The following is a 21,350-nucleotide window of genomic DNA, read 5'->3' as shown; positions in this document are numbered from 1 at the left end:
TATAATAATTAATAATACAAAAATAAATATAATAAATTATAAACATTAAACTATAAAGTAATAGTATAAACTAAATATAAATATTAAACTTAATTTATTTTAGAAAAATAATAGTATAAACTATAAACTATAAAGTATAAAGTATAAACATTAAAAAAAAAAAAGCATTCTTCTCAGCAGCACGGTGGCAACATGGCAGGCAGCCCGGCACGAGCCCGCTCGGCACGTGGGCCATGCCGTGGGCTAGCCTGCGATTTTGGGTGGCACGGCACGGCACGCCGGAGACCGTGGCCCGCCAGGCATGACCCTCGGCGGCCCCGGCACGGCACGTTTCCCACCTTTAACCAAATTAAAGGGAAATTGGGGCCGCTATCTCTTTCTCCCTCCTTGAGGCAAATCGTGACATTGAACAAGAACATACGCCGCAAATCATCGCATCCCAGCCGAACCCACCAACAACCGCATCCCAGCCGCAAATCACCAACCACCGCATCACCAGCCGAACCCACCAACCACCGCATCACCAGTCGCAAATCGCACCGTATCACCAACCACTGCACCGCAAAGACATCGTCATCGTCATCTTTGTTTAGAGAGGTTTTCGATTCAATCAGAAAAGGCATCAATTTCTTCAATTTGATTGGCTGATTTAAGTATAATGATGTTGTTCTATGAATTGTGAGCCCTAAAATCCCAATTTTCTTTAAGAATTAAAATGAATGGGTAGCTGTGTTTGAAGGGGAAAAGGCTGTCGCACAAACTATCGGGTGCGAACTGCCGCACCCAATAGTTTGTGATTAATTTTTGGGTGTGAATGAACCACAAGAACAATACTAATTACAAATAGGAAAAATTGCTATGAATAATCCCGACTTTGTCCGTTCGCTCAAAATAATCCCAACTTTCGATTATTTTTTAATAATCTCAACTTCATACTTCATCCGCCCAAAACAGTCTCAGGTGACCGGTCGCCTGTTAAACAGGTAATTTTTTTTTTAATAAATCAATTAATATTAATGCCTTAATGGTAGTATTATTATTGACTAATTAATTAAAAATAAAAAAACCACCACATCCCCCCTAGCACCGCCCCAGGCCCTCCCCTCCGGCCGGTGCCACCCCCTTCCCCTCCCCTTTCCGGAGCCGGACCCAGCTACCCACGGTCGGCGCCGCCCCTACCCCCCACCCACGAAACTAACGTCTAGAATTTAAACTTTATTGAATTTGTGCTATGAACTTTGCTGCTTGCTTTGCTTTTATGCTAAATTTTTTGAGTTGGGTTGCTTTCTTTTTGGTTTAATTTTTGTGGGTATTGTGCTGAATTCTGCTGATTTTACTCCAGTAGTCAATTTCAGTTAAAGGGTGTTCTTTGTTTTTGATTAATTAATTTGGGTTTGAAATTTAAATTTACCTAGAGTTTAGTAATTTTTAAGGTTGTTTCGTGGGGTTTTAGGGTGGAGGGATGGTGGTTTAAGGGGAAGGGGGAGGTGGTCGGGGCGGCGCCGGCGCCGTCGCTGAGGGAGGTTATCTAGGCGGCAAATATGAAAGAGAGGGAATAGACAACAAATTGCTCGCAAGCTTAGCATCTTCAATCTTTTTGCTTCTCCATAAAGAAAAATATAGCACAATATTGATTTTGAAACTATCTCTTCACTTGTTACACAATACCGTCTTTGGACTAGTACTACCAAATACCAATATACAAATAACGGAGCAAAGTTGGGCCGGAATTATTATTGGCAATTTGAAAATTTAAATATTTTACTTATATAAGCCCTCAACCTGTCAACCATAAGTCTATAACCACTAGGCCAATATCTCATTTGTATCAAAATCATTTGTAGTTCATAATAAAACAAATAAAATGTTTACTTGTCTCCCCAAATATGATGGGAAGATTACTATTTCATGAGATACTTCATTTGTTTTTATTTAGAAGAAACACTTCTAAATTTAGTCAAATATAGGTAGTGCATTTTTTTAAAAAAAATAAAGTAATGCAAAAGTCAAAACTATTGTGATTTAATCAAAGTTAATATATAGATGGTATAAAATTTATATTGTTGCGATTATTGTCAATTCAAATTATGTTTTCAACTGAGAGCAAGCTGCAAGTGAATAATGCTCATTCTAAATAATAGTCAATCAAAACAAAAAAGAACATACATTAAAAGAATATACAACATTACACATAACACATTATTTATAAAAAAAATCTACATCTAGCTCGAAATAAATATAACAAGGAATAAGGTTGCGCACACTTGCTAATTAACAATCGTAACATTAAACAATTGGACATTGTCATAACAAATTAAATCTGTTTCAAAACCTTGAATGTAAGAAGAAACTTTGGCCCATACTAAATTTGCCAGTTTGAAGAGATTGAGGAGGAAGAAGAGCAAGTTGAGCTCCAATATTAGCAGCAATATCAGCAGTACGACTGCCTTTACCACCAGTCATACCAGTTCGAGTAAAACCAGGGCAAAAACAATTTACACTAATATTTGAATCTCTTAATCTTCTTGCTAAAATCTTTGAGTACGCGTTTAATGCTAGCTTCGACACTGCATAATCAGTCCATTCTTTCGGCCATCCTTCGTTTTCCCATCTCCCTTCTTTTACTTGCTCTAAAAACAATTTTATTACTCCTTCGATTTTCTCCTCGCTTAGATTTTCCTCGTCTTCGAGTATTGCTCTTATGTTCTTGTTTTTAACATTCTGCATTTCAAGAAAACATAAATTGATTAAGGGAGATGAAATGATGTGTGATCATGGTATGTGTTTCGGGGTTTTCTGATGTCCTGCGGGAGAGTTACAATTCCGAGACTGGAACCGGACGCCTGTACCTGCAAAATAACGGAGACTCCTGAGAGCTCCGCCTCCAACGGTCAAGTTAGTACCCGATTAAGGAGTAATCAATACAGAAATTAAAGTAATGGGATCTCTCTAGGTGAGAGTGCTTAGTGTTGGTAATCTGCGTTGTTAGCGAGATTAGCCGGTTGTTAATAACTCTGTTCTTCTCTGCTTGATCTCTTAATTATTCGGTCCCCTGATTAATGAGGATTAATCGAGTATTTATAGCCTTGGGAAGCGTGCAACTCTCTAGGTTTAAGGTAAACCTAGGGCTGACCGGGCCTCTAGACTGGACTGGGCCTTGATGGCCGGTTTTCCCATTTGGCATGGGCGGACACGTGGCGTGTCTTAAGTGGTCCGTGGAGGACGTATATGTGATTGACACGTGGCAGGTTCCTGTTGGCCTTCGTGAAGAACACGTGGCGGAACCTGGTTGGTCCACTTGTCAGTCGGTGATTGGTGGATAAAAATCCCCTAATCATTTGCCCCTCACAGGTGGCACGCGACTGGTCACGTGTCGCCTGTGACAGGTGTCGCACGGTGATAGGCGACGGCCTGTTACAGGTGTCACCTTGCAGACGGCCGAGAGATTTCCCCGCCCAAATTTTGAATTTGGAAGCGACCCTTCGCCTTCTCACTTTGCCTATAAAAGGAAGTGCTGACTTCGGTCATTTTCACATTTGAGAACTTTTGCGAGAACATTCGGACCCCTGAACTTGCTCTGACATTTCGGACTTTTTCTGCCTACCGCCTGTTCTGACAAGCCGACTGACCCGAACTTTCAGGACTTCATCAACCGTCACTCGTTCAGGTAACTCAGTTCTCTTACTCTTAATTTTCTTTTTATTTTTTGAAATGGCACCATGGAAGCACACGACACGCCCTAAGTTAGTGATCAGCCGGTCACCGGGGACGGCTGAATCTAGGACTAGGAGTGCCGCCTGCCCTTTTCTGGACCCATCTTTGCCCTTTATACAAAGTCCGACTGTATCTGTGTCTATGCAGAACGTGATGGCCAGAACAAAAAAGACTGCTATGATATCAAACTCAGACGGCTCCTCCCAAAGGGTGCTCCTTAGTGAAACATCTGACCAGGCGCCAGATGTAGAACGAGGCGACTGTCAAGCTGACAGTTCTGAGAGAGGGACCAAGGTGTTTCCTTCCCATCTTACCGTGGACATGTCTAATTTCCCTTCTGCTCCTTCTAAGGGAGAGGAGGCGGGCCCCTCTAGGAAAGGGGAGGAGTCGTCCTCTTCGGACTCGTCAGGGGACGAGTCCGAATCCAGCTCTTCTGGCCACAGTTCTCCTGGCTCAGAAGAAAAACATAGCCGCCTACAAGAGGCGAGACGTTCTCATGCAGTTGAGAAGGGGGATAATTGGGCAGAGTCGTCCGCCTCTTACAGAGAGGAAAACGCCCCTTACTACTGCAGGGTACCCCGGGGCCGGATCGCAACTATGCAAGACAACGTGGCGAGCTTTATTGCTAACCACAAAATGGGCCCGGAATTTTTACTGTTTGTGCCGGATCCAGAAGATACTGTCGTCTGGCCGGCTGGTACCAGCTATGGTGACGGCTGCTTTGGCTGTTATGTGGCAGCCATCAAAGCTGGACTGCGCTTCCCATTACATCCGGCTGTTCAGCGGATTTTAGATGGGTATGATCTGGGGTTATGGCAGCTAGCCCCCAACTCTTGGGTAAACGTACTCGGCTATGTGGCCGGGTGCGAAATGTACGGGGTGGAGCCAAGCTTTGAGGCTTTCGCCCATATGAACTATCTCAGCCGGACCCCTAAGTCGGGAGGTACCGGCTGGTACCAACTAACAAGCCATAGGGGTTACCTTATGACAAAAGGTAAGGCGAACAAATGGAAAGATTGGCGGAACACCTTCCTTATTATCGAGGGTTCAGACACGGAGCTGAACAAACGCTTTAACAAGTGGAATAGGGATCCGCCTCTTCTCGCAGGCGGCCGCAGCATGCCGCCTGTTCCCCCAAAGGCTAAAAAAGAGATCCTAGACAAAGGACTCTTCAAAGTAGAGACTAGGGTGAACTCTACTTCAGGGGTACGAGAGCAAGTACCCCTAAACTGCGTCCCGAGCTTCAAGTGGCTCTATGACGAGTACTTCTTGGCCGCCTGTGGCCTCAGCAGTCGGTGCTCTAGAGGTAGCCGGCCTGACGAATACTCTGTTTTTTCACGCCTTGTTTACTTGGGATTTTTACTAACTTTGCTGTTTATTTCTTGCAGCTGACGCCATGAGTAAAATAACAGCATCCAAGACTGCAGCAGCCATATTGCGGGCCTCGCTCATGAAACAGACGTATGCCGACTCCCCTAACAAGGAGGCACCCTTGGTAAGCTTTGAAAACTCTTCCTCTTTTAGTTGTCTTATGCATATACTAACTCTTTTTGTTTTCAGTCTGGCACTCCAAGGGCTTCTTCCTCGCAACAGCCGGATCCCAAGGCCCGGAGGACGACTGTTGCAAGCTCTCCTGGGTCTTCCAGGAAAACAGTGGCGGCTGAGAAGCAGCCGGCCACTTCTTCAAAAACCCAGGCGGGGCCGCCTAGATGTATGGGCACTCACTTGTAAAAACTCACCCTTGCTTCCTTCTTGATTAGGTCTAACTTGTTTTTTTTTTTTTTTTTTTTTTTTTTTTTTGCTTAATGCAGCCGGCCCCCAGGGACTAGACTTGGTTGAGGTAGCCAAGTCTATGGTTAAAGTAGTTCCTCCATCTGACAGGGAGGCGGTCAAGGGTGCCGGCACCCTTGACCTCGATGGAATTTCAGGGGTCCTAGCTGAGGTATACTTAGCACCTTTTTGAGCTTTTGAGTTCCAGGACGCCTGTTAACTCTTTTGATTGGAAACTGACGCCTGTTTTTCTTTGTACTTAGGCCCTGCTCCGAGTCAACAGCCTTCGCAAGCCGATTGATCGGAAAAACAAAGAGGTAAAGGCCGCAAAGGCTATGGCCGCCTCCAGCTGTGATAAGGCAATGTTTCAAATTGCCCAAAATGAAGTACTGACCATTGATCTTCTTTATTATCAGGCGCAGGCGACCGCCGCTGTTCGGGCTCAGCTAGAGGCGGCCCAAAAGAAGGTTGACGAGCTGGAGGGGACCGTCACCAACCTTAAAGCCGAGCTGAAACCCCTTCGCCAAAAAATGCACTCTTACGAAGCCATGGAGAAATCTTTGGCTAACGTAAAAGAACGCCTGGTGAACCAGGAGAAGAGTCTTACCCAAGAGCTCTCGGATAAGGCCGAGCAAGAGAAACAAGAGCTCGTCCGGGAGATGGTGGAAGACTCCGCTCAAATCCAACGCATGACCTGGGAACGACTGTTCCCCAGTGCCGACTTTGCCTCATGGGAAAGAACGTACCGCCAGTGTTCGGAAATATATAATCAACAGATCCTGGCGGCTGCTGAAGAAGAGGCGTTGGACGGTGCGTTGGAGGAGGAAGAGCCGGTTGTGGCGCTTGTGCCACTTGGGGGTAAGGCATCAAAAGATGGTGCAGCTAAGGCCGAGTCCAGCAAGAAGAGTGCTGACCAGGCGGCTGCTGCTGATACTGAACTGCCCCCTTCTTAAGCTTTAAGTATTTTTTCTTTTCACGGCCTGCGTGCCGTTTGCTTTGTAATTACCCGGCCAGGGGGCCGGGGTTTTGAGTATTCTGCTGGTCTTTTATGGCCGGCTCATTTTTAATCAAATTTTTTGTTTTGGTTCAAATTTGTCTAAGTATTTGAAATTTGCTCACTAGACCGACTGTTGTGTATGGCCGAACGTTAAGACAGGTACAAATAGTAAGTATGCCGCCTATGCCCCTGGACGACTGGTTGTCTGTGTCCAGGATAGATGATCAGTCGGCCATTTAATCAATTGGTGTTCGAACTCTTTATTCAATTTGACCAAGTAAATAGAATTACCTAGTAGCCAGGGAATTAAGTAGGAAAACAAGCGGCGGGTACCGGTTGTTTCCCTTTATCGCCAATGTTGGCTTTTAACTCGTTATTTGTTAACCTAGCAAGAGTATTGGTTGAGAGCCTTTGTTTATTAAAAACAAGTGGACGACTCATACCTATTAGGCTCCATACTAAGTTTGAGTGACTATTAAGTTAACATAGGAGTTACTTAGTCTTTGTCACAATCTTGATTGAGTAGTAGAGATATCAGGCGGCGTAGGCCGGCTAGACCCCTTGATTCACCAATGTTTGTTGGCTATTAACTCAATAGGTTATCCAGTAGGAATAGGGGTTCGAGTGCCCTTGTTTGTTTAAAACAGGCGGACGACTCAAACTTTTTAGATTCCATACCAAATTTGAAGGAGTGACTATGAGTTAACTTTGGAGTTACTCAGTCGCCATCACTTTTGTTTGAGAAGTAGAGGTACCAGGCGGCGTAGGCCGGCTAGACCCCTTGATTCGCCAATGTTTGTTGGCTATTAACTCAATAGGTACCCCCTGCATTTATCCCAAGTAATACAGGCGGTCATCTGACTCAGATGTCAACTGCTACCACTGGTTTGGTTAGTGATAGAGTTATCCTTGTCTCAAAAACGGCTACGTGGTTGCCCTTGGGGACAGTCGTATAGGTGCCGTGTAATTAGTTTATAGAACAATGTTCCACCCAAAAGGGAGCTGCTCTCTGCGACGAATTTCATCCGGAGGGATGCCGTCGGACGCCTGCTATGATGTTGGGACAGGTCGAATTAGTTTTGTAGATTTGATCAGGTGGCTTGGCGCCTGGTCTGATCATTCGGCCGGTGGCCTTGATAAGTTCTTGGTGAACGTAGGTGCTAAGTAAAAGAAGGGTAGCCGCCTGTTAGTCACAGGATCGGCCAGGCCCTAATCTTTTTAGCTAAGTATTGTGAGTAAAATACTCGATGGAGAGTAGCCGACTGTAAAGGAACAGACGGCATGCCCCTCTGCAGATAAAGAGTGAAACTCAATGGAGAGTAGCCGACTGTAAAGGTACAGACGGCATGCCCCTCGTAATACAAAATTGAATAGTAAGTGCAAACTTTATTAAGTAGCTCTTTACTTTACATCATTCAGAAGAAATATTTTTTAAGGTTATCTACATTCCAGGTTCGAGGCAACGGTTGTCCGTCTGGTGTTTCCAGACGGTAGGTACCGTCCCTGACTTCCTCATAGATTCGGTAGGGTCCTTCCCAGTTGGGAGTTAGTTTGCCAGACTCATTAGCCCTACCGACTGCTTCCATCTTTCTAAGTACAAAGTCCCCTATTTTGAGTGGACGCCTGTGTACTTTTTTGTTGTATGATCTAGTCATTCTCAGGCGATAGATCTCATGGCGCAAAACAGCATTGCCCCTCTTTTCAGGAAGTGAGTCTAATGCCAGGCGCATGGCTTCCCAGTTTGCCTCTTCGTTATACAGCATTACTCGAAGAGTCGGCTCGTAGTGTTCTATTGGAAGAACAGCTTCTGCACCATAAGTTAGGAGGAATGGAGTTTCTCCAGTCGCCCCTTTTTCAGTCGTCCTAATGGCCCAAAGAACATGTGGTAGTTCATCTGCCCATAGGCCGCCTGCTCGTTCAATCTTTTTCTTGAGACCGTCTGAGATGATTTTATTAAAGGCTTCTACCTGGCCGTTTGCTTGTGGACGGCCGACAGATGCAAAGTAATGTGCAATTCCTTGGTCTCCCAACCAGCTTTTGAGAACAGGCGTCTCAAATTGGGGACCATTATCAAAAACCATAGACATGGGAACCCCGAACCGAGTGATGACGTTTTTCCAAATGAATGAAATTACATCTTTCGTCTTGATTCCCTTTACAGCCTCCGCCTCTACCCATTTAGTGAAGTAGTCAACGGCAACAAGTATATACCTTCTGCCGCCTGTAGCAGGCGTATATGGACCCAGAATGTCCATGCCCCACTTAGCAAACGGTAGTGGGCTGTGAATGGTAGTGAGGTCAGTAGCCGGACGGTGAATTAATTTGCCAAACCTTTGGCACTTGTCACATTTTTTCACCATCTCCATTGCATCTGCTTCCAAAGTAGGCCAAAAGTAGCCCTGCCGCCTTACCCTTTGAGCAAGCATCCTACCACCTATATGGGAAGCACAGAAACCAGAGTGAAGATCATCTAGTATCTCTCGTCCCTTTTCAGGAGTAACACACTTTAAGAAGGGTTGAAGGTGCCCCCTCTTGTGAAGTTCTCCCTGTATCATTTCAAAACAGGAGGCTCGTTTTTTCAGTGCTGCCGCCTGTTGAGGATCATCCGGCAGTGTACCGTTTGTCAGATATGCCCTGATTGAATCCATCCAGGTTGAGCTTCTGTCTAGGATTCCAATAGGATTTTCCTCGATGCTTCTCTTCTCCATTACTTCCCAAAACACAGTTCGAGGAGTATCGGAGGAGGCGGATGATGCTAATTTCGAAAGTGCATCTGCCTGGTTGTTTTCTGATCTCGGCACTTGGATCAGATGGAAATCCTCAAGGGAGCCGACTGCTTGTCGGACCGCCTGTAAATACTTGATCATGGCCGGATGTGTTGCTTCGTATTCGCCATTGTACTGACTCACTATCAGTTGTGAATCAGAACAGGCGTCTATTTTCCTTGCCCCTGCCGCCTTACACATGCGGATCCCGGCTAGTAAAGCTTCATATTCTGCCTCATTGTTTGAAGCCTGAAAACTGAAGCGTAGAGCATACTCGAACCTGTCGCCCTCTGGAGATTGACATACGACGCCTGCTCCACAACCGTTTGAAGTAGAGCTTCCGTCCACATATACCTTCCAGACTTGGTCTGGAACTTGAGAGTCAGGAGGACGAGTCATCTCTACAATAAAGTCAGCAAAGGCTTGCCCCTTCACTGCTTTTCTAGGCTCGAAAGTAACTTCGAGACTCTGCATTTCTATGGCCCATTTGATCATTCGTCCGGACGACTCCATGGTGGTAAGGGGCCGCTTGATCGGTTGGTCGGTATACACGACGACTGCATGTGCCAGAAAGTAGGGCTTCAATTTTTTAACAGCCATGAAGAGTGCAAGACCAAATTTCTCCACTAGGGGATACCTCAACTCGGCATTTTTCAGTACGTGACTGACAAAGTAGACCGGAAGTTGACAGCCGTCCCTTTCAGCAAGGAGCACCGCGCTTAACGCATGATCAGAAACGGCCAGGTACATGTAGAGATTTTCTTTGGGCAAAGGGCTGACCAGCCTCGGCAAGGAATGCAAGTGAACCTTTAATTTCTGGAAGGCGGCCTCAGCATCCGGCCCCCATTCAAACCTTGCCTTTTTCTTAATTGCCTGGAAAAAGTATAGGCATTTGTCGCCTGATCGGCTTAGAAATCTTCCCAAGGCCGCCAGACAACCTGTTAACTTCTGAACCTCTCGGACGGTACGAGGCGACTTCATGTCAATGACCGCCTGTACCTTCTCAGGGTTCGCCTCTATTCCTCTCTGGTTGATAAGGAATCCGAGAAATTTCCCAGACTCAACTCCAAATACACATTTCTTGGGATTGAGCATGACATGGTGCCGCCTGAGTGTGGCGAAAGTTTCTCGGAGGTCCGTCAGATGATCTTCCTGAAGTTTAGTCTTGACAATCATATCATCAATGTATGCCTCGACGTTTCTCCCAATCTGATCAAAGAACACTGTGTTTATCATTCGTTGGAAGGTAGCCGGGGCATTCTTAAGACCAAACGGCATGACCGTGTAACAGTATAATCCCTGATCAGTGACGAAGGCCGTCTTCTCCTGATCTTTCTTCCATAAAGGAATTTGATGAAAACCAGAATAGGCGTCCATAAAACTCAGCAAGGCATGGCCGCCTGTTGAGTCGACCAGGTTATCAATTTTAGGCAGAGGGTAACTGTCTTTGGGGCACGCCTTGTTCAAGTCTGTGTAATCTACACACATTCGCCAGGTGCCATTCGGCTTTTTAACAAGCACCACATTTGCAACCCAATCTGGGAAGTAACATTGCCGAATGAACCCTGCATCAAGTAATTTTTTGACTTCGGCGGCTGCCGCCTGACCTCTTTCTTCACCATGGTTCCGTTTCTTTTGTCGTACCGGCTTCTTTTTCGGATCCACAGCGAGTTTGTGTACTGCCAGATCAGGACTAATGCCTGGCATTTCATGGACTTCAAATGCAAAGATGTCCTTGTATTCTTTCAACAGATTGTGAAAGTCGTCACCAAGGTTTCTCAGAGCAGTCGTCCCTACTTTGACTGTTCGATCAGGATGGGAGTCGTCTAATATCAGGTCCGCATGCTCACCAGCCGGCTGAGGGCGGAACTTATCCGGCCGGTCCTCTGCCAATGATTGCTATTTTCTTGCTTTTCTTGCGGACTCTGTCTGGGACGCCTTTCTTTTTCTGTCGCCTGTTTCTTGAACAGGCGCACTCTCCTTGACATTGTCAAGGTCTGTTTTTTCTCCACTTGACCCAGTGGCCATAACAGTGGGCTTGACATCCGAGAGATAGCACTCTCGGGCCATCCTCTGATCTCCCCTTAGGGAGCCGACTGTTCCATTATCCCTTTCAAACTTAAGCAGCATAAGTGACGGGATTATAACAGCCTTGGAATTATTCAGGGTTGGTCGACCCAGAATCATGTTGTAGGCCGAGAGTTCCTCTACCACTAGGAACCGGACTACCATGTGTCGTCCTTCCCCTTTTTCGCCCAGGCGAATGGGTAGATCCACTCGTCCCAGTGGGTGGACGACTCCTCCTCCAAAACCTATTAAAGGGTGGGAGGCCGGATGTATGCAGTCCGTCTGATATTTCAGTTTTGACAGACATTTGCTGCTGATGAGATCTGAAGAGCTCCCGGTATCTATGAGGATTCGGCCAACTCTCTGGTTGGCCACTTTACATTCAATAACGAGAGGGTCGTCATGCGGTCCCCTTATTCCTCCTAGATCCTCTTCAGTGATGACAATCTCAGGAAATGTATATTTGGACGGCCGTTCTTGGTGAACGGAATTTACATCTAACCGCCTTATATTATCTTTGTTGCCCCTAATAGTGGGGCCGCCTCCTGAGAAGCCGCCTGCAATGGTGTAGACGACTGCATCATCTGTATCGGAACTGTCGGCCTGTTGATTCTTTTTGGCCGACTGCTGTTTTGAAGAAGTATTCCCCGTAGATTTCTTGACATAAGTGTCAAGATCACCTTGATCAGCCAAGCGGTCTAGGTACCGCATGAGACTGATGCAGTCATTGGTGTGATGACCAATGTCATCATGATAAGCACAGATTTTGTCTTGGTTCCGGTTGCTCGCAGAACCCTTCATGGGGAGCGGCTTCTCAATTGAGAGCCGTCCCTTTATTTCTTTTAGGATAAACTGGTTATCCTTGTTAAACACATACTTTGGGGAGTATGGTTTGAATTCTTTTTTCTTTTTCTAGGCCGGCTGTTTAGAGGAATCAGCCGCCCAGACCTCTTTTCTTTTTTCATCTTTGTTGGACGACTGTTTCTGTCGTCCCTCTCTGTTGTCGAACCTCTTCCCGTCCGACTGTTTCATCGTACACAGATCAGTCGCCTGTATATAGGCTTCTGCTTCAATCAAGGCCTCTTGAAGAGTCGCCACCCTTTTTCGAACTAAATCAAATTTGAAGGTAGACCCGTCTTTGAGACCTCTAAAAAAGTCAGTATAAGCTACCTCATCCGGTAACCCCTGAATCTGTATTCTCATCAGGTTGAACCGCCTGATGTAGGAACGAAGCCCCTCTTTCTCGCCCTGCTGAATTGTTCCCAAATCAAGGGTCGTTTTCTTCGCAGGGATGTTCATTGCGAAGTTGGAGGCAAATAAGTAAGCAAGCGTCCTGAAGCTGTTTACACAACCAGTCGGCAGGTTGCCGAACCATTGCTGTGCAATTCCCTTGAGAGTCGCTGGGAAACATTTGCACCAAGTGGGATCATCCAACCCTTGAAGGTACATCAGGTTGGTGAATGCCATCAGATGGTCTTCTAGGTTAGTAGTGCCGTCATAGGCGCCTACTAGAACATTTTTTACTTTGGCCGGCTGAGTGGCTTCAGTAATTTCCTTGGAGAAGGCCGACGGCTGTTCACCAAGTCTAAGCAGCCGTAGCTGCCAGTCCATAGGTTGGACGTTATTTGCTGCAGGTCCACCAAATGGAGGTGGCTGCATAAAATACTGTTGCGGCACAAATGGTAAGTTTGGTACCGCCTGGGCACTATGAAAGCCGGACTGACGGGAGGTGCCGCCTGACTGACTCTCATGGTACGACTGAGTATGCCTCATCGAGGCATTTCGCAAACTGTCCTGAAAATTTGAAGTAGAAGCCGACTCTGATAATCGGTCACTCTTCTTCTGCTCTAGCAGGAGCCGAGCATCTGTGAACGTTTGCTTTGACCCGTCCGCCTGAATATGACGAACCGGTTTCCTATTTCCCGTAGGATAACGGAGTTTTGTAAAATCAAGAGCAGGTGGCTCCCGCTTCTTGGATTTAGGATGGGGAGTCGCCTCTCGCCCTTGAACTGGCTTCCTCTTCAGTGAAGTGGAAGGTTTCTTGGCCGACTGCTCTTTGACTGAAGCAGGCGGTTTTTTGTTGATCAACTCTTGGATCTCTCCCTTGAAGTCCCTCATGAAGGTCATGAGTTCGTTCCTTGTGATGGGAGCAGACCCATCAGTCGGCTGTTGCCGAGCAAGCGATGCGCCTGCTGGCTCGCTTCCTGTTTTAAGATGCTCCCGTTCCCTCCTTTCGGTATGGCGGGTACGTCGGGCCCTTAGGGTCCCGTCTGGAGCTGTATGAGTTTCAACCTCAAATTCACTTTCCGTATCATGGTCCGACTGGACTTGAGGGTCGTCTAGGGGACGCCTCTCTTCTGGAGTCGGTACAGACTTGGATGCCATCTCTGAAGTACTCTCCCCACAGACGGCGCCAAATGTTTCGGGGTTTTCTGATGTCCTGCGGGAGAGTTACAATTCCGAGACTGGAACCGGACGCCTGTACCTGCAAAATAACGGAGACTCCTGAGAGCTCCGCCTCCAACGGTCAAGTTAGTACCCGATTAAGGAGTAATCAATACAGAAATTAAAGTAATGGGATCTCTCTAGGTGAGAGTGCTTAGTGTTGGTAATCTGCGTTGTTAGCGAGATTAGCCGGTTGTTAATAACTCTGTTCTTCTCTGCTTGATCTCTTAATTATTCGGTCCCCTGATTAATGAGGATTAATCGAGTATTTATAGCCTTGGGAAGCGTGCAACTCTCTAGGTTTAAGGTAAACCTAGGGCTGACCGGGCCTCTAGACTGGACTGGGCCTTGATGGCCGGTTTTCCCATTTGGCATGGGCGGACACGTGGCGTGTCTTAAGTGGTCCGTGGAGGACGTATCTGTGATTGACACGTGGCAGGTTCCTGTTGGCCTTCGTGAAGAACACGTGGCGGAACCTGGTTGGTCCACTTGTCAGTCGGTGATTGGTGGATAAAAATCCCCTAATCAGTATGAATTATGAATTCTAGTTCCTGAAAGTTCTTTACACTTACAATTTGCATTGACTTCAATATAAGAAAGAGCATTTGATTTTTGATATATTTTGTTTCCTAATTTGCTTGCCCTAAGCTATAATCAACTTTAGGACGTACTTATATCATTCTTTCTCCGTTAATTTTTTTTAGTTGCAATATTTCAACTTTTATATAACATATATATATATACACACATTAAGTTTTAGTTATCTGTATTGATTTATACTTAGTAAAAACATAATTATATAGGACCTTTTAAAATTCATTACAATTACAATGTATACTTTTAAAATATTAACTTTTACAATGTCATTTTATAATTAGCTTCAACCAGTAACTTTAACTAATTTGAAAATTCTAATACAGTCTTATGACTTTTGACTACCACAATTTTTTAAAATGGACGGTTGAGATTGTTTGTTTTTTTATTTACTTTTAATTAGTAATTTTAATTAAAAATATTTTTTTTAATTATTTTAAATACATTTTTATCTTCTAGAAATTATTTTTAATATTTTCGAAATCCTGAAAATAAAAAATATATATAAATAATTAATAAAATAATTTTAAATTAAAATTACAAATTAAAGATAAATTAAAAAACAAACAATCTCAGCCATCCATTTTAAAAAAATTGTGGTAGTCAAAAGTCATAAGACTACATTAGAATTTTCAAATTAGTTAAAGTTACTAGTTGAAGCTAATTATAAAATAGACAAGCTTAACATAGAAACGTTCCAATTAAAGATAAATGTTTCATTTTAAGCTTGAAGTTATACAATGACAACTATGAAAATAGAAATGTTCTAGTTATACAATGACAACTATAAGAATAGAAACGTTCCAATTAAAGATAAACGTCTCATTTAGACATGAAGATATTGAAAAAATGACAATTACGAAAATAGAAACGTTCCGATTTGATAAAAGGAGGTGGTTGGTCGTGCTTTGCAAAAAGTTAACACAATCTGGTAAATATCCAAAAACAGTAGATAAGTTAATGTTAACTTACATGAATTAGGCCAAGCCTTGAACTGAAGTTGAGAATGCGGCTTTTATGAGTTGATGAGCGTCGAAAGAAAGGCAATAAAGCCTCTATCAACAACTTTGGACCATAAAAGTTTGTCTTGATCACTATTTCCGCATGCTTTACTGAGTTTTCATATAGCCCATTAAATGATACCGCAGCATTGTTCACCTGAAATTAACAATTTTGTTTTTACTTTACTATTTGAGAAAGCTTTCGACTATATTAATTGATTGTTGGTGTAGTGGTGATTGGGGGTGCACTTGGTAGGGGAGATCGTGTGTTTGATCTCCCACAACAATAATTGGGAGGGGATTGAAACCTAACCACTCAAAATTGAGCCTAAAATTCGAATTAGTCTAAAAGGTGAATTGGGTGGAAACACCCAACAAAAAAAAAAAGCTTTCAACTATTTAAGCTTATACAAATTCGACTCTCATTCTCATATCATATCACACCAAGAGATTAACAACAAATATTATTATCCAATCGCTTAGATTAAGTGCCTTTTATTTTGTAAATAGCAACGAATTAGATTAAGTAATTTATGGTCGCAAATCCTTTCTCTTATAATTTGTGAACCATTATGTGTCACTTTGTTTTATTGGTTTTTTGATGCAAACTTTGTTTTATTGGAGGGGCATTCACTCAATCAGTTGATTTACAATTTTTTGTAAATCAATCTCCTTTTTTCGATTTTTCAAATTAATAAAATAGAAAAAAAAAAAAGATAAAATGACAAAGTAACCCTAATTTATCAGATGCAATGACTATACTACTCCTTGATTTACAAATTTATGTAAATTAGGCTTATTAACCTGATTTCTCTCGTTTTATTGGTTGATAGTTTGTAGCTTCAAAATAACACCAATTACACGAGTAATAAGATATATCTCGTACAATAGCATGAGTACGCAGCACTAACCTAACAAAAATGGAGCCCCCCAACTTTTCCAAAAGTTGTACGTACGAATGCACAATGCGCACTTGCGCTGCATAATGGGGGCGCACTAAGGCATTTAGGAAGCAAGTCATGTTAGGTTGTTGTCAGCAGGCAGCACCAACTTTCATTACTTAGGCATAAATGAATCACATTGCATTGTGTTGTATGGCAGGGAGCCGGGGCTTAACATTCTTTTTTTGCCATCAATATTTATTTAACTACTTAACCCGTATTGGCTTCATTATTCGAGTTGAATTTTAAAGAATCAACTAGGGTTAAAATTTTGTATGAGCGGGCTCATAATATACAACACACAATTATTGCCAGACTCGAAAGTAATCATTGGATTCAATCAGGGATGTCATTTCATTAATTCCGGGCCATGCGAAGGTGTTCAAGAATTAAAAGTAAAAACAAAATATTCCATATGGTTTAATTTTTGTTTGATCATATATATGGAGTATCCAATGCTGAAATACATATTATAAAAGTTTTCACCGCTTTCATAAAAACTATAACAATGTAATTTCTACAGCATTTGATTATATGCTAGGTTTAACATATAAAAAGTAAACATTGTTAAGCATACCATCCAAATATCAATTTTTTTAAAATGAAAATTAGTAATAAAAATTTAATAATGTATAAGCAAAATGACTCGCCTAAACTACTCCCATTTTCCAATTCTTTTTTTTTTTTTTTTTAATTTGTTTTTTTGAAAGATTCTTTCATGAAATATTTAGATAATCACATAGAGATAACATTAGTGGAGTCGTCATCAAAATATTCACCCACTGACCCACCAACTTTATGTGAGTAGCCGGCACACCAAAGTTATTAAAATTGGGATTTTATTTTGAATTAGAAGGGGCTCCTAAAATCGAATCGTAGAATTTTAAGATTCTACCGATATGCATAATCAATACGTCATATCTAAATTTAATTAAATATATTTAAGTTATGAGTTTGAAACCTAATTATTAATAAAAAGATAGTTGTTTATCCATTATGTAACCTATAATTGACCATATATATTTATAAATAACTATATAGGTATGTTTTAAACTTTTAAGGATTTCGCTATTTACAATAAATATGTAAAATCGGGTAGAATCGTAAATTAAATTGTGTGACATACATATATCGTAAAATCGTAAGATTCTAAGATTTAAACCGGGATTTTAATAACAATGGACGACACAATATTTGTTTTTTTCAGTTGACACTTTTTTTATATCAATCAATTTTATTTTATTTTCTTTTACATTTGGCAATGCGTAACACCCACCATTAACTTTAGTTATCAATATGTAAGAAATATAAATGTTACATTAAAGAATATAGTAAGAATTTGCATGAGCATATTTTTTTCTTCTTATGTGTACATGACAAAAGACGAGCAAATGAGAATGTGTTGATGGTGGCATAGTGTCAATAATCAAAACATGTTAGTAAATAAAACGAAATCGTGTATGATTTTGTTGAAAAGCTAGTCTAGCATTTTCTAAACATAATCAATATTTAGTCGTATCAACTAACTTATGGCCATAAAAAATCCAAAACTGGCTTTCAAGAATACAACTCTATGCAAGCAATTCATATTAACTACTACGTAAAAAAAATATAAATAAAAAAAAATAAATAAAAAACCTCCAGTGTAAAAGCAATTGTTATTGCATTAATTCGTGAATCATAAAATAGATTATACTAACTAGTGTTATATAGTACATTGTTAGTCAACCATAACATGAAACAAGTTTGTATGCATTTTTAGCGGACCATAACCTACATGAAATAAAGATTATTGTTCGTATGCATTTTTAGTGGACATAACATGAAACAAAGATTGTTGAATGATGATGTGGCGTTATGTTAGTGCGAGAATAGATACACTTAACACATTGACATTTTTAGAAACACTTTTTTAATATGTAGTAATATAAATTTTACAATAAAAATAAACTAAAATATAACATTATTTGATAAGAATGTTTGGTTACATATTTTTGTTGATCTGAATTAAAAATGGCATGCACCATTCATATACATTCACACAATCACACAAATTATCCTCTTCACACTCATTTTATTCACGCTCTATTATTATTATTATTATTATTATTATTATTATTATTATTATTATTATTATGGAGTATTATTAAAATTATCAATTATTATAGTTCAACAAAAATTGAATATAACCTCCTTAACAATCTTCTTAATTCAATAAGGTAAGATAAGATAAGATAATGCGCGAACTTACAAGAATGTCAAGAACGCCGAAGTTAAGCTTGAACCAAGTAGCAAAAGCAGAAACAGAATGAGGATCAGAGACATCAAGGACAGAGAAATGAATATAATCACCAAGTCCTTCATTCCTTAGCAATTCCAAAGCTTCTTTGCCTTTTTTTGCATCTCTTGCTGTTAATATTACTGTCACTCCTAATTCTGCTAATCTCTTTCCAATTGCTAATCCAATCCCTCTGTTTCCTCCTGTTACTATTGCTCTTGTCTCTTTTCCCCACCATCTGCATCGTCGTCGAATCAATCGGAGCAATTAGAGGTTTTTTTTTTTGTTTTTTTTTTTTTAATTTTAATTTTATTATTATCACGAACACATATCTGTTCTTTTTTTTTTTTTGGCGTACCATATTAACTTTCGATGTTATTTACAAACTTCGTATTTATTAACTGTATATGTAGTGTGTATCTTGCTAGATTCGTCTCAAGTACATACAGTTTCAAAATGCCAAGTTTGTATACTTTTACCTAGAGACAATCATCGACAACATAATAAAAAAATATAAAAAATAAAAAACCTTTGTACAATTAGTTAGCCAAAAGGTATTAATGATTAATATTTAAAGTAAAAAAGACTTACATTTTGCCTCAAATACTAGCCAATTAATGTCATATCATAAAACATACTAACATACATAAGATTGATAAATATGTTTATTATAATGCAAGGAATATATAAATGTTAACTAATTACCATTTGGGAAAAAAAAAACAATTGTGAATCTGGTCCACACAAGATGGTTATGGTTATGGTTTTATGATGGTCATTTTTCGCAAACTAATAAGCAATTTAGTTTAGAAGTTACCTGGTGGAAGAAGAGGGATCTTGTCTAAGCTCCATAGTTGTAATTAAGGAAGATAATTAGATATGATGATGGGGTTAGTTAAGAAAGTATTGGTCTAAGAAACTATGAAGAAATGTGGAAAAGCAATGAACAATAAGAAGCTAGATTAGCATTTATAGAACAATATATAAGCAGAGAAAGAAAGTATATAATAAGATAGGGTGCATACTGCATACACTAGCAATTTAAGATTATTGTTGATTGTACCAGACCAGGGCCAGCTTTTTTGGAGTGTATAAACATAAAGTATTGTGTTGTACAGTATATATGTGAGATTATGCACATGACTTTGAAAAATTCATCACCTTAATTACATTTTTAATTAAAATAATTCTCGCATTACATTCCTTTGTCGATCTAATTGTTTGTAGTAATCCATTATTATCACAATGATAGTGTAATTTGAATTGCACTAGAAAGCTAATTTTTCAACTCTTACACAGTCAATACTCCCCCTCACATGTAAGGCCCCTTTAATTCAAAAATCACTTAATTCAATTTAATTTGGACAATATACTCAAGCCATTAGAGGTCCTATACCGTGGGTCTGGCTTTCATAAGATCTGAGCCACACCCATAAACCAAGAGAGATAATCCACTTCACAAGATCAAAGGAGGTTCCATCCCAAAACCATATGACAATAAGAGAAGTAACCCCTTAGCCTTATAAAGTGTTTAACTCTCTCTTTTTTTTCTCAATGTGGGACACTTACATGTGTTATTTGGTAAAATATATTTCAACATAATGTTTATTGTTTAATGTAAACTAATATCAAGTCTAGGCAAGTAGACAATTTTTTTATCAAAATAATATGATCTCTATAATGTCTGATATTATAGAAATTACTTATAATCAACATTATCACTGCTGGATCAGTGGATCTTCTGTCGTTTGGTATATAGTTTTAGTCAACAAATTTTTCATATCATTTTAAAATTGCTTTCATACTAGCTAGCAAAGTAAGTAGGGATCTGTCTTAATTAGTACTGTGTATGTATAATTGCCAATTGGGCACCTCCCTTACAATAAAAATAATAGAGTAATTAAAAAAATTGCCAATTGATCACTCCAGGTACATAGTCTTATTTAATACGTAGGTGTCAGTGTGTCATATTAGAGTTGTTAAAATTTGACCCACCTTAAATCCGATATGAAACTGGCCTAAAAATCATGGAAATTAGACCAATTATGGACCGATTTTATCATCATTACACTTCTTTTACGTGCGTTTTTTCTAATTTAATCATTACACTTCTTTTACGTGCGTTTTTTCTAATTTAATCATTACACTTCTTTTTATTGTACGAATTAATGAATATTGTAAAATCTCATTTCATACTACCAGGTCTCACAATTTCCTTCATTCGATGAGAATATTCATTAACTATTGTCTACGACATCTACTTTTCTATTTAAATACTCATCCCCTTTTCGGATAAAATTGTAACACTTTGACATTTTCATAGTCCAAACTCCATATCACAAACTCCATATTACTACTCCTCTACTTAAGCCCCATTGTTTTGAAAAGAATACAAATCATTTTCAGACTAAGAAACGAAAAATATGGACCATTTTTTTAAGCTACTTTTATGTACGTTAGGTTAGAAATTAGGGGTCAAATACATAGTATCCCGGTAATTATGTTATAAAAATCAACTTGACGTTGACATTAACCAATTAATGATTCCTCGCTTTGACTTGGTAATTAAGATAAGACATGTACTAAATGATTTTATACTCAACTCTTAAAAAATTAATACGAAGTTCATATTCGTACGTCATTTATTTTGCTTGTCAAATTTATTTCAATTAAATTAGCTTATATGGTCACGTGTGATTGAATTAAAATGTTGGTCAAATGGATTAAATTAGATTGTTTTTAATTAGCTTGATGGCTTATTTCTTAGTCTACACTATG

General features: G+C 40.6%; 1 protein-coding gene across 1 annotated transcript; it reads right to left on the bottom strand.

Moving 5' to 3' along the window:
• Window positions 1-1,435: 1,435 nt before the first annotated feature.
• LOC110717863 (short-chain dehydrogenase/reductase 2b-like) lies at window positions 1,436-19,650 on the bottom strand. Its single transcript, XM_021896646.1, has 4 exons — window positions 19,390-19,650; window positions 18,546-18,810; window positions 15,325-15,510; window positions 1,436-2,721 (listed from the first exon to the last, which is right to left on the bottom strand). Exons 1-4 carry the CDS (start codon window positions 19,422-19,424, stop codon window positions 2,326-2,328), a joined length of 882 nt encoding a protein of 293 aa, XP_021752338.1. The 5' UTR covers window positions 19,425-19,650; the 3' UTR covers window positions 1,436-2,325.
• Window positions 19,651-21,350: the final 1,700 nt, after the last annotated feature.

This window comes from Chenopodium quinoa, unplaced genomic scaffold (genome assembly GCF_001683475.1).
Source record: "Chenopodium quinoa cultivar QQ74 unplaced genomic scaffold, ASM168347v1, whole genome shotgun sequence".
In the NCBI taxonomy this organism is placed as follows: Eukaryota; Viridiplantae; Streptophyta; class Magnoliopsida; order Caryophyllales; family Amaranthaceae; genus Chenopodium; species Chenopodium quinoa.
This window is presented reverse-complemented; position numbering and strand designations above follow the sequence as displayed.

Bases quoted from the DNA above. Each gene is read 5' to 3' on its own strand.
- LOC110717863 (XM_021896646.1), bottom strand. From the start codon at position 19,424: ATGGAGCTTAGACAAGATCCCTCTTCTTCCACCAG. The intron at 18,811-19,389 runs GTAACTTCTAAA...ACGACGATGCAG, and splicing joins GATCCCTCTTCTTCCACCAG to ATGGTGGGGAAAAGAGACAA. The intron at 2,722-15,324 runs GTAAGTTAACAT...CTTGAAATGCAG, and splicing joins CAAGGCTTGGCCTAATTCAT to AATGTTAAAAACAAGAACAT.